At 41.8% G+C, this 13,594-nt stretch overlaps 1 protein-coding gene across 1 annotated transcript; it reads right to left on the bottom strand.

Annotated features, from left to right (window-relative positions):
* Nucleotides 1–1,248: 1,248 nt before the first annotated feature.
* nsfl1c (NSFL1 (p97) cofactor (p47)) lies at nt 1,249–12,597 on the bottom strand. The gene is made up of 9 exons (XM_080445276.1): nt 12,459–12,597; nt 11,296–11,405; nt 10,940–11,017; nt 9,033–9,204; nt 8,168–8,266; nt 5,469–5,578; nt 5,062–5,199; nt 2,455–2,625; nt 1,249–2,334 (listed from the first exon to the last, which is right to left on the bottom strand). The coding sequence occupies exons 1-9, from the start codon at nt 12,558–12,560 to the stop codon at nt 2,172–2,174; spliced, it is 1,143 nt and encodes a 380-aa protein (XP_080301402.1). The 5' UTR covers nt 12,561–12,597; the 3' UTR covers nt 1,249–2,171.
* Nucleotides 12,598–13,594: the final 997 nt, after the last annotated feature.

Raw genomic sequence — 13,594 nt, 5'->3', positions numbered from 1 at the left:
TTGGACAATGCTATTTTTATGCTAATACTCAACACTCAACGCTAAGCAACAAATTTTAATTTGTTACACTAGGCCTATAGATTACATTGCAATAATACAATTGAATAGAAAACAATGGGTCCAAGACATTTCCATTAGTCTATTTTTTTGTAATAGTTATGGTACATATACACCCTATAAAAACAAATTACCCAATGCTGACAGCTGGTCAGCAGGTGGTTTCATGAATGTATAGGTACTCGAAATTCCTCTAGAGTTCGACACCTACGTGCCACTGCAGATGTGACAGATATGGCCATATATGGAGATCTGTGTCTGTGTCAGTCCTTGTCCCTTTTATGGCCATATATGGAGATCTCTGTATTTGTCAGTACATGTCCCTTTTATTCCCATGAATGGAGATCCCTGATGTCATGAGTATAGAGTCGAAGTATTAACAAACTTTGGGTTATGTGCTGTACAGCAACAGTCCTTTTTGGCCCCAAGGAGGTTCAAACAGAGCCAATAGATATCAGCATTATTGTTATTATAGTCCATACTGTGTGTGCACTCAAAATATTGGGCACATACCGCATACCACAAACTTTTAGTTATGTGTGTTCCTATGTGTGTTCCTATGAGTCGATATCGCAGCACACTTTGGAATTATACGGCAGCCTAGCAGAGAACTAACCATCTCATCATGTGCAGAGGCCATGCATGAGGAAAAACAGATCTTCAAGCTGACTCGGTCGCTATGGAGTATATACGGACATCACTGCGAGTGACTGCAAGGGAGGAAAAGTAAGTGCAACATTATTAGCTGGTTAGTGGTTTGGCATGATTGATTTGTAGGGCGAATTGTGGTGGAAATTGGAGAGGTGTTCTGGCATAACATGGCAACAAACTGTCCCGCCCCCTCCCCCTCTGTTGTGTGTGTGTGTGCGCGTGTACGTCCGGCCTCGATAGGTCACCAATGTTGGTGCAACTGTCAAGCTACCCACCCAGACAAACAGCCACGCATGTGCGAAACATGCCAATTGTAATATAGCATACGGTATAGGCAGTATGTTGGGCCAAAAAACAGCCCCCATTTCCAACTTCAGCCAAAATAGGCCCTTTGGCTGCCAGACTTTTTGGAGCTTGTGGAGAACAAATAAATCAAATTAACTTAACTGGAACTTGTATGTGCAATTTCAAACATTATAGACACTGTGCCAGAAATACATGTAAAGAAATACTGATACAAGAAACCCACAGGACAACAAATTCTTTACACCAAACATAAAATTGATTTATTTTTCCGGAGGTCCAAACATACAATTCCATCTTTCCCGTCCTGTCCCAGGATGCATAGAAGAGGTCAGTGTGTTATAGGAATTTAACTGCCACTACTACAACCCAGTGTTTTACAATACAAGTGTTCATCTTTTTGTTTAACCATTGGTTTAATCCTAAAGCCGTGTATTTTTTTTCTCTTTTTATGTTTCACAATATCAAAATCCCACTGTCTTACACATCTGTAAAAGAAAAAGAAAGGAAGGGGGGGAAGTCCGCTTAAAAAAATATTTCAATCTTCATTTGGACACAGTGAGTTGTGTTTCCAGAGGTGACTAAAGGAGCATAAAGCCTGATTTACACTTCATTGTACGACAGTGTTGCACGCTGAAAATATCCAGTCTATAAGCTTGCATCACGTTGTGAGCCAATAGATCTGCCATTTTTGGCAAGCAACACCGTCGTACTACAGAGTATAAATTAAGCATAAGGCTACTGGTACACGTTGGGGGTGGGAGGTGCAGCAGTTTGATTTCTGTTGTTCTGTTAAATAAACCTTGAGTAACCATCCCACAAAGCTGGAATGTTACCGCATTTGCTCATTTCACCCAACTGTTACGGCATAACATCGAATCCAACATTTTTGAAGCACGTCTACAGCCTCTGCTGCTTTCCATTACATCACTCCCCCCGCGTTGTTACCCGACACAGATTGCTGAAGAGTAGGGAGGAGCGTGAGGGGTCTAGAATGTTATGCATTGCTATAGAAAAAAAAAGAAGAAATTAGAAGTCCATATGTTAAGTTCATGGGTTTTCCTCTCAGGAGGGAAGGTAGGGGATGCTCTCAGGGCCGCAGTTATTCAGCCACACCACCAGGGTGGAGGGAGAGGGAGTGAGAGCAGGATTCCTTTCCTCTACTTTAGCCGCTGGACGATGACAGCGTTGAGGAGGTTGGCGTCTTGCAGCGTAAGGCTCTCATCCGTCAGCTCCTTGTTGGGAAAGGTGGTCATGAGGACAAACTCTCTGGCGGCCATGGAAGGCCGTGCACCTACCACAAACTCGCGTATGTCTGACACCCTGATGGCGAAACAAGGGAGAGGCCATGTGGTCAAAACAGGAAACATTTACTGTGGATGAAAATGGGGCTTACAATGCTATGAGCAAAACTCAAATTGTGATATTTTCACATCAGCTCACCTGTGGGTGTGGTTGAACTTCTGCACCAGCTTGGCACCGTCAGCCAATCGGATTTGAATGTTAGTGACGGGCTGGGAGGGGTCAAGGGTCACAGAGGAGCTGGCTTGGGCCTCGTTGGTGGCCTGTTCTTGCTGTGCACCTCCTGGGACTGTCACCAGCTCTGGGGTGGCACTGGGACAGGGAAGGGTTGAGACGTGTTAATTTTACATTCATACAGGTTAGAGTTGTACAAGGGGCCTAAAACTTTGAAGCAGAACAGACCCAAATGAGTTCAAGGCCAAACCCAAGACCGATCATAACATACAATAATAAGCCCTGAACCTACCCGCCCTGAAACTATAAAGAAATTATAACATGAGACCATTATTGCCAGTGACAGCAATTTGTCGTTATTTAATCAACCTATTCTAGCAGGTGAGTTTACCGTGCGCGCACACACAAATTCCCAGCTGTGTTCCATTCCCATAAATAACCTTGTTCTTATCCCCCTTTCCTTCAGCGTTTCAGTAGCACAACAAAGGGTGCACACTTCATACATACAAGTCTGAAATAGAACCCTGCAGCATTACAACAGAAAAATGTCACACCTATCAACACTATTGCACTTTTTGTTTAGAAGTTGCGAGCGACCATTGCGACAGCAGGAGGCTGAATAGGCTTATCAAGAAAGCTGGTTCTGTCCTCGGTACCACCTTGGATACTGTGGAGGAGGTGGCCAATAGCTAGCCTGGTATCCAGCCTGCTTCGCTACGTTCGGCGGACTTTTTTTTCTCTCTTCGCTTCTCAGTCTGGAAAGCCTCCCATCTCCAAGGGAGGCGGGACATGCCAAACGTTTTGAGTCGTGACATGGCTTCTGATTGGTCTGTGGTGCGGGGCGGGACAAAGCACCAGTGAGACGTCATTCCAATGCGCAGCTAGTCAGTGTGAAAAGCATGGAGGGTGGCGCTGGCTGATGACGTAGGTTTCCTAACGCTACTCTTATTCGTTGGAACAACATCCAATCAGCAACGACGTTGACTACGTAACTCATGTAGTTCTAGTGTAGTTCTGCAAAACCTCCCAATGGGAGGCTTTCCAGACTGAAAAGCGAAGAGAGAAAAAAAAGGCCGCCGAACGTAGCGAAGCAGGCTGGATACCAGGCTAGCCAATAGCAGGATGAAGACTAAACTCCTGGCCACCATGGACAATCCCTCTCATCCCGTACATGACACTGTGGCAGGGCAGAAAAGCTCCTTTAGCAACAGACTGTTACACCTAAGTTGCAAGAAGGCGCTCTATAGAAGATATTTTCTACCTGCAGCAATAAGACTGTACAACTCCTTATCTGGTTGGCTTGATCAGGCTGATTAGGATGGAGGATGTGGGATGCAAGCCATCAGACTCTAGTAGTGTTTGGTCTGTGGTTTCTTTTTAGTTTTTTTTAATATTGTAGGCGACTATGCTTAGATGCCTAGTTTTTTTTATTATAATGCGTTTTACTGATGTCTCTATGAGAGCTGCTGTAACGCCTTGTAACCGCCAACATATTTCTTCCGACAATTGATAGTGTTTTTGGACAGTATTGGATCAATACCGATACAGAGTATTGTTTGTTTTGGCACATCACTATACGCAGCCAAAGCTTTAATCAATTGATTAAGATTCATAAAAACATGAATGTTTTAACAATGTGTAAACTGAAATCAAATCAAGGATGACAAGTAATGATAATTCTACAACAAAATATTGACACTCTAGATGGTGGTACTTTTCACACTAGTCACTAAACAGTATTGTCAAGCTATAGAAAATAAATTCTCACTCAGTTGTACCCTCTTGTGGACAGAAAGTGCAACAGCAGAAACAAGTATACACAGACATGTTTGTGTACTCAAACAACATAACAAGTTAAAATTTAACAGCTAAACCAGCAAGTTTGACATGGAGCCTCACACCAAGCCCACAAACAAATTGAACCATTTCCTTGTAACACTTGTCTATTGAATGAATTACATGTAGTGATGCCTATTATTGCTTTTCTTTAGGAGCAGAGCAGGCAGACCACACAGTTCTGTTTGACTCTTTATTGAGTTAGAAATGTTTAAAAGGAGCGAGTGCACAATGGAATGCTCAGGACCCTTGGGAACATTAGACCATAAACCTGGCACACATTTCTCTCCACAAGAATTATGCTAGTCAACATCTTGGCTCAAAAAAGAGCACAAATTTCAGGTGTCAAGTGTTCAAGAGTCTCAATGGCTCTAGCATGTTAACACAAACGTTTAATTCAAGACACTCAAGCTAACATCCACATGAAATTCCGTCCTCTTGTAGCCTTTGCAACTTTTGAGTTTGAATCTCAATCTACTGCCAAAGTCAGAGAGAAATTAAACAACAGAAAAGAAGAAAGCTTTGCTGGTAAAAGTAATACTGTGCTGGCTACTCTGTATGCACTGTGAACGAACACGGAGTGAGAGATGACTGTCCACTGGTTAATCAAAGTTCTCCGAACTTGCAAAAATGGGTCTTTAATATTAATCAGTGGCCGTTACCTATCCCTAATGATAATCATCAACAATGAAATCAAATGCACTTAACAGCATGAGTGTTTCCTTTTAAAAGACTGACCTTCCCAGCTTCTGTCCTTCACCACCAAAGGCCCTGAAGGTCATCTTGGGTTTGGAGAAGTCCTCGTCCCTGTGGTCCTCCATGTCCAGGTTGACCTGGCCTCCTCGAGAGCGCTGCCTGAGCTCCAGAGGAATCTCCCTGTGAGAGGAAATGCAAAAGTAAGAAGAATAAAAAACTGTTGCTATTGTGACAGGATGTTTGCTAATGTGTGAACAGTTATGTCAAGTCAGAAATACATAATGCTGATACTGAACAATCCATATTATATTTGAATGCATATGATCGCAGGAAACAAAATAAGAAAGATTATCCCCCGACAAGAGATTGAACATTCTTTGCTTCTATACAGGGATGCATGCAAGTAATATGTAGAGTAGAAGTTTATGAATAGGGCAGCCTGTCCTTACCCCCTACGGATGGACTCAAGGAAGATGGCGTTTCCAGGGTCGCTGTAGTTTCTGAGCTCGCCTTCGTCCAGGCTGAAACCCGTCTTCCACAGCTTCAGCACCACATGTACCTATTTTACATACACACAAATAAACAGTAATGATGCAGGGGTTAGCAACCTTTTTGACACAAAGTACCATGTTTTTATCTCTTGATAGTCAGTGTGCCATAAACATAATCGAAACCACATCAAAATAAAATATTTCCAACAGATTTTGATTGTTCATATACATGGAACTGTATGTATTTTTTGTTTCACATCAGGCCCTTATAATTATCATTAGACTACCACCTATCTTCCAGACTCCCTCCCAAATCAGAGTTCAGAGTTTGAATGAATGTAGAATTATGTGCAGTACATCATTTGCATACAGATGTGAGGAGACTTAATTTAATTGAAAGTGTTTTAAATATTTTAAAAGACAAATCCTCTCTCACACGTATGCCACTGTGCCAGTGATCAGCCTCCCCTGTGCCAATGTTGGCACCTGTGCCTAAGGTTGCCTACCCCTATGTTGTAGGTAATAGTTTCACTTGCAACAGTGGGGTCAGAACTAGGCTGAACTAGGCTTTACTCCACCATCTGCAGGTATCATGCTCATTAGCTACCTCAACTGACTTTCATGCACCTGGCCAGAAGGAGAAGACGACACTCAAACCTCAACATTTTCAAATCTGCCTCATGGTGGCACTATAGCCTGTCTTATGTTTTGGCCTATAACTCTTGTACTGTAGGTCGTACAATGCAAATTTTGATAATGACACATGTAGCATACACTTACTGGATATATTGATAATATTGGCTCAAGAGACAGTAGTACTGATACAAATGGTACCATGTATTGAATTTTAGGCAACAAACAAAAAAACAAGCATCAATACAGTATGGCCATGACAGTTCAATATGTATTCAAGACAACTAAGGCTCCATTCGGGGTGCTCCTTCCATTCCGACATCTCACCACTCCGACTAGTGGCTTCCGCGTGCGGTTATGGTTAGGGTTAGGGTTAGGTATAGGGTTCGTCAACGTCGGAAAGGCGACATGTCGGAAAGGAGAAATGCACCCGCTCCATTCATAAGCAGCTCAGTCCTTCCCAATCCTCCAGCCCAAGTTAAGGCAATCAATAGTCAGTTCAATATGTATTCAAGACAACCAAGGCTCCATTCATAAGCAGCTCAGTCCTTCCCAATCCTCCAGCCCAAGTTAAGGCAATCAATAGTCAATGAGTCAAAAGGAAGAGTCAAAAGGGCAGTTGAGGGGCAGTGCGTGTGTGTGTGTGTTGGCGAATTGGGTGAATGGCTGCTGTAGTTTGGCCTATCCGCCCTGTCAGGACTAAAGAGCTGGGATCCAGTGTAGAATCACTCTAAGTGGGCTATGGTTAGCTCACCATCATCATGATCATCTTCACACATGGTCTGTTGAAAAACCTGGCCAATTGTGCAATCTAATCTCAGTCACTGTGTTATGAATTTCAACCAGTAGTGTAGGTGGAAATCTAAAAAGCCAGCATCACAACTAGTTTTAGTTGAGCATAATGCATCAAAGTTCATATGTTCAGAATGTAAGCAATTGTTTGTCTATACAGACCTGCGGCAGCTCCAGAGTGATGTGAACACCATTCACCTCACTCACTACTGCAGCCGACTGCTTTTACCAGGGTGTGGCTGGTCAGTGATTGCTGATTGTTGACTAGTTAGTGATTGCTGAATGACCGTAGAGTTCTAATACATCTAGGCCTGTCCCCCCCAACTATTCATTTCAATGAAAGTTGCTCACAAGTGCATGAAGCACCCGGAAGTACACTCTTCTACCGGGATTGGCTACAACGTTGGAGCCAATAGAGTTGCATTGGTGCGATTGGCCTTAACAGAAACCTGGGTTACATCCTTCCCCCCTAAATCCATGCACGTCCTGTTGCATGTTACACTACATGGATTTGTGGGTTGGAAAAATACTTAGGCACACCCTTCTCACTCAAAGCATCAGTATATGCTGTAGATAAACTTTGAAATAAAGATTGTACAACATTAATTTAAGGGTTGCCCAACTGAGGATATTGAAACCTTTTAGGCACTTCTGTGTTTATTTGAACACCTGAGTGAACTTGCAGTTTCAGGGTGATTTGTAATGACGGTAGGTTCAGACTGTTATTTCCCAATATAGGCTTTTTTTCCTTTTTAATAATAATAATAATCAACTTTATTTGTATAGCACCTTTCATGACATGAAATGCAGCTCAACGTGCTTTACAGAGCAAGAATACAATTACAGTTACAACCAATTTAACAAGGCCAAAAAAAGAAAAGCAAAAGCATAAAACATTTAAATAATAGCAAAAGGTGCGGTTTTACACATCTTTTGCTACTACTCCTAAAGATATTGTCCTAACCTCACACAAATCACTATATTAATCAAATAAAGGGGAGCTTCCCAAAGCACCCTTATATAGTTTTGATGCTCACATGCTCTTGCCCACCATAGAATGAAACCCTACCCATGCTAATTTATGTTGGACCAGAATCCCATTGCTGTCCAAAGTGTGGTTCATTACAGATAAGAGTCATGCAGTCTAGAAGACAAAGACCAAACCAGTTGGTATAGACAAAGACATGTATACCTTAGTTTAAATAATAGAAATAATCAAATTAAACACTCACATCCTGTTGAGTGTTGGCAGATCGCCTCTCTGCGCTCGCCACGTAAGCAGACTCCTCCTCAGGGGCTGCTCCTAGCCTGTAGCCTCCACCACCAAAAGCCTGTGTGTGTTGGTGTTTGAGTGGGGACATAGACAAATACATGAGTATGAAAGTGCAGGAGGGAAAGAAAAAAAAGAGTGGCACAGCAGAGAAAATTATACCAAAAGCAGCAGGCACCAAAGTATGGTACTCATGGATTAAAACAAAAATATAATTTCACATTTTCAGTCCTAATGTGCGATTTGTTAAATAGTGTGACTAGCACGGTTTCCTAAACAATTATGTGAAATTAGGATGTTTTAGTCATTATTCCTGCTGTTCTACATACTGCCAACCAGGTGAATAAATCATAGATTGAGGCTTTAACCTTTGCTTTTGTGAAATATCCGAGACCATTAGGGTTTTATGGAAGATGCTTCTGAACATATTGCTAGTCTGACCCAATGCGCTTATCTTAAAATATTAACCAAAACTAGCCTATTCTACAAGCTCTCAATGCTAGAGCTTGTAGATCGGCTATTTTCGCTACACAACAACATTCATCCATAGAAGACATGCTGGCTTCTATGGGATCCAAATGACTGAAATCAGTTGTGGCGACAGAGAACTTTAACCCATTCAATTCTGGGAACGCATCCGTATCATTTTAGATTTCTTTGGCTATTGAAAAATATATTGAAAAATAGCAGACATACAAGCTATTTTTGAATAGCCAAATTTTTTTTTTAATCCCGGTCTTAATGAGTTAATCCATGGGTACTACTAGCACAATCAACTGGCCACTCGTGGTACTTTTCACAGTTCACCGTCTTCATGCGTCCCTCACCCTGGCTCCTCTGCTGGGTTCTCCTCCAGGCCCCTTCCCAGCCCGGTCCAGAGGCACGGCCCCATGCTCCTTGGCGCCCTTGAACAAATCCTCCACCACTTCGTTAGAGCTCTTCTTTTTGGGAGGCCCGACGATCTGCTGCCCACTGCGCTCCGATCCTCCTGCAAAGAACCTGGAGGGTAAAGGGGAACAGTTGGGTGAGATAAAAAATAATAATTAGGGGCTGAAACATGCAATCAAGCAATCGATTTATAGAAAATGTGTCACATTAAATGTCTTTTGTAATCAACTCAAATGGTTTAGGGATGTAACATGTAAACATTTCAATGTGCATTTCACCAAAATGTGAATGCTTAGTCTTTCCATATGATGAAAAGTTATGGTTTTTACTGCTGGGTAAACATATTTCAAAATATTTGATAGCTAAATGGAAATATGTTTTTGCAGCACTACAACATAGTAAGGTGTGTCTTTGAATTATAAAGAGACAATGGTTGTACGTTGTACAAAGCAAAGTGACTCTGTGAGGGTCTTGATGAATCAACCGGGCTGTAGAGGTGAAAAGCAGAGTGCAAAAATTACGCATATATATTCAAATACTGACCTTCGTAAGTTCACCAAATATAGAAGTTGTCGTCCAATTGACCGTTTTCACAATACTGTATAGATTATCCAGTGTAGTGTCAATACGTATCCAGGGCTTAAAGTTCTCTGGCACTATGGACATTTGTATATATTTATCTGTCTCTCATACATTATCATCGCCATGCCCAGACCGCAAGGATGGCTCCTTCATGTCTTCCTAAAGTGAAAGTAATGAGGCCCCGAATGGAAATCAAAACACACTCTATCCATGCAGCATATAGACCAAAATATGAGGAAAAACATCATATCTTATAAGCTAATACTGTCAGATGGCTGTTGTGAACGCATTATCATTTCCAGCTTCCCATACTGGAGAAGGATGGCCCCACCATCTGTTTACCGAATATCCCATAACCCACAGGGACAGGGTTGGAATCGGCTAGTTTGTTGCCAAGAAGAAACAGTTGGGCCGCAGCTGACTTAGGACAGTTTTTGAAAAGGTTTAAGCTGTCATGGGGGAAATCCTACTCAGCTAAAATGGAAATTGAATGGTATCTATATTAGTGCTTAATACAGATAGTTACATTCTGAAAGCTAATTGCCACATCTTTTATCCTAAAATGTGTTCTACATATTATATTAGTCTGCCAGGTGGTATGCAGTGGCTGGTATTGTCAGCTCCGTTTATACTTTTCCAGCAAATTCTGCAGAAAACTGCCATGTATCACGAATCGATGCATGTACTATGTGTATTATCTGGATATTACTCATCTTACTGCCACCTGTGTATCCTTTAAACGTGAGGTCCTTGGCAATACACTGCCCTAATAGCTAAATAAATGACTGTGATGTGCGAACAGCAAGCGATGACAAACACCTCCTCTAAACAAATGGCCCACAGCACTAGCCCAGCAGCAGAATGTGATGATGGTGCAGAAAGCATGCCCTGGTAACAGTGAATGGACTGAAACCAAAAATAGTTTGGTGCATTCTGGAATCACAGAAGCTGTTAAGGAAGTTACACCTCTCAAATTCTACTAGACATTTTAAATACAGAGATAGGCATGCCTACAGTATTTCTACAATGTAGAAAGACTGGGACTAGGACTACCCCTTCAGGGTATAAGTAAAGGACAGACAGGAGTTACTGCAACAATGAATGTAGTGACACAAACTGGGCAATGGCGAGTCATGACTCATGTCACTTGCAAGCTTGGCTTCAGTTTAAATACGCATCAATCAAGAGAAGCTGGACTTAACCGGGCAGACTCACTGCTATTACACACATCACTGAAAATAGTACAACAGAATGACAAACTCACCGTTCGCCTTCCTCTTCATCACTCTCCTCCTCTGCCTCGTGCATCAGATCTCTGAAGGAAGTCACTCTGGGCTGAACACTATGAGCAAAGTACAATTAAGTTACAGTTGAAGAAGAATTGCATGATCAATTCTAGAGTTACATACAGTATACGAAAAACAACGTCAATGACATCAGACATATGTCAATGCCTGTTTCAATGTATACAGGATACTATTCTCAGTTAATAAACTAATCAAAGCTCATGTCAAGACTACTAGTACACAGATTAAGGTATCAGCAAGCAAACGCGAATGGAAATACTACACAGTACTTTACATACACAGAGCAAAAGATCAGAAAAATTGTCAACTTTACCTGGGGGGACCCGTGGACCGCGACACAGAGCCGCCAGAGCCACTCTCTGGCTGAGGAAGTGTCACTATGTCATCTTCGCCACCATCTTCAAAGAAACTAGCCAGTGCGAGCTGGAGGGACAGAATTCAACTCATCAAGCCATGTCAGTTCCATGGCCTAACGTCGTTTACAGTTTTTATCCATCACTTACTCAGTCGTTACTTAGCGATGGATTTTGAATACAAACCAACCTACAGTGAGAATCAAAGAGTTATTGTTGGACTTGTAAAACCACGGCCAATACTATCACAATCCAGGATTGATGTTGCACTGTTCTCTAAATCAAATGGTTTCAACATTCAACAGGGGGCCCGGGTCCTCAGAGTTACTACAGGGTGGCCGACACACCTTTGAATCATAGGATATATTTTTACTTTAACCACTTGAATCCTAGCATCCCTATTCTGAGGAGAACTTTAGCCAAAAATAGCAGATCAACAAGCTCGATCGGATATTTTAGGCAAAGAGGCTTGGTGTAGAGGGAAAAAAGAGCAGACCAAGTAAAGAGTGAAGAGTGGTCAAGTTTACCAAGTAAGGAGGTGGTTAAATGTTTGAAAACACACATGAACATGACTCCAACATGCACTGATGACAGTGCTGTCAAACAAGTCTATGGTCGAATCCATCTAGTGTATACAATATGTAGTGGGGGGGTCCCTGCTTCATCTCTCTCTCAGCTAGGGGGGTCCATGGCCTGAAAAACCTTGAGGACCCCCTGGTTTAGACAAAAGCTTCGCAGTAAACCGGTCAGTTGACAATGTAGCACAATGTAGCTAGCGTTGTGTGCTAGCACAACTCAACAAACAGTTAAACATCATGACTCAATGAACACAACGTAAGGTGGCAGGGCGACGATGACGTTTATGGGATTCCGTGTGTATTGTGTGATCTCCAGCATGTCTGTCTTTATAACCTGAAGTGTGACAGTTAAATATCTCATTAGTTTGCTCACGTCCATCCATTGTGAAAGGGTGACTTGCACAAATCGCCGGCAAAACCAGAGGCTAACGTTAGCCAGGCTAGTTGGCCAGCATCGCGCTAGGCTAACTGACAACTGACACTTAACGATACAGTACACATACTTGAATGAACTCGACTCATGCAGAGGTTACATTGACACGCACCTGCAAGTTCCATCCTGCAGACTCCAGGAAAAACCTGGCCCTTTCTTCGTCCACATCAGTTACAGTAACGAACTCCCTCACCGACTCCTCTTGGTTCGCCATTTTGATGTGCTCTCTGCGATCAGAGCTCCGACACCACCTGAGGAAACTAACGACACATCAGTGGTTCCTATTGGATACAGGATAGGTGGGCACTTAGGGACATCTGGGCACCTCGATGAAAAATTGGCTATTTTGTCCAAAATGTGAGGGGAAAAAATATATTTGAAAAATGATCTTAAGTAATGTAAAGTATACTGCACTGTACATCATTATCAGACTTGATTTTATCCTTCAACTTCTTGTTTATGCCCCAAAATCACCCAAAAGTCGAATGTTCGAGCATGTTCTAATGATGTATACTTTACTTTACTTTACTAATCAAATATTTTTGTTTTTTACATTTTGGACAAAATAGGCAATTTTACATCGAGGTGCCCAGATGTCCCTATAGTGCCCAGTGCCCACCCATCCTGTTACCTTCCTATCTCGTGACCTAAATTACAATGGGACTCCACTTGGAACGGGAGATTGAAACAAAAACGTTTGGAAACTATACGCATGTGGCATGTGCATATTATCAGTGGTGGAAAAAGTACTCACATTTTTTTTACTTTCGTAAAAGTATCAATACTGCAATGTAGAAATACTCTGTTGCAAGTAAAAGCCCGGAATTAAAAATGTACTCGAGTAAAAAAAGTATTGGTATCAATGTACATCAAGTAGGCTACCAAAAGTAGAAAGTAGCCATTATGCAGAATGTCCCATTTTACAAGTTTTCAAAAGTATACAAATCTTTTGAAAATAGCGCTTGTGGATAATAGGTAATGTTTTGTAATAATAATCGAAATCTACAAACTAACTAGTAACTAAAGTTATCAAATAATTGTAGTGGAGTAAAGTACAATATTTGCCTCTGAGATATTGTGGAGTAGAAGTAAAAGTACTGAAAATTGGAAATACTCCAGTAAAGTAAGAATACCTCAAAACTGTACTTAAGTAAAGTACTTGAGTAAATGTACTTAGTTACTTTCCACCACCGCATATTATGATGTGCGCAGTGACACATTTCACTTTCATGCTTGTTTCATGTAAAC

This window comes from Gymnoscopelus braueri, assembly GCF_963280865.1.
Source record: "Gymnoscopelus braueri genome assembly, chromosome: 12".
NCBI lineage: Eukaryota > Metazoa > Chordata > Actinopteri > Myctophiformes > Myctophidae > Gymnoscopelus > Gymnoscopelus braueri.
This window is presented reverse-complemented; position numbering and strand designations above follow the sequence as displayed.

What these genes read in the sequence shown, in the direction of transcription:
- nsfl1c (XM_080445276.1), bottom strand. Translation starts at nt 12,560, where the DNA reads ATGGCGAACCAAGAGGAGTCGGTGAGGGAGTTCGTTACTGTAACTGAT. An exon ending in CTGCCAACACTCAACAGGAT is followed by an intron (nt 5,579 to 8,167) that starts GTGAGTGTTTAA and finishes TATGTAAAATAG; the next exon opens with GTACATGTGGTGCTGAAGCT. An exon ending in CTTGAGTCCATCCGTAGGGG is followed by an intron (nt 5,200 to 5,468) that starts GTAAGGACAGGC and finishes TTCCTCTCACAG; the next exon opens with GGAGATTCCTCTGGAGCTCA.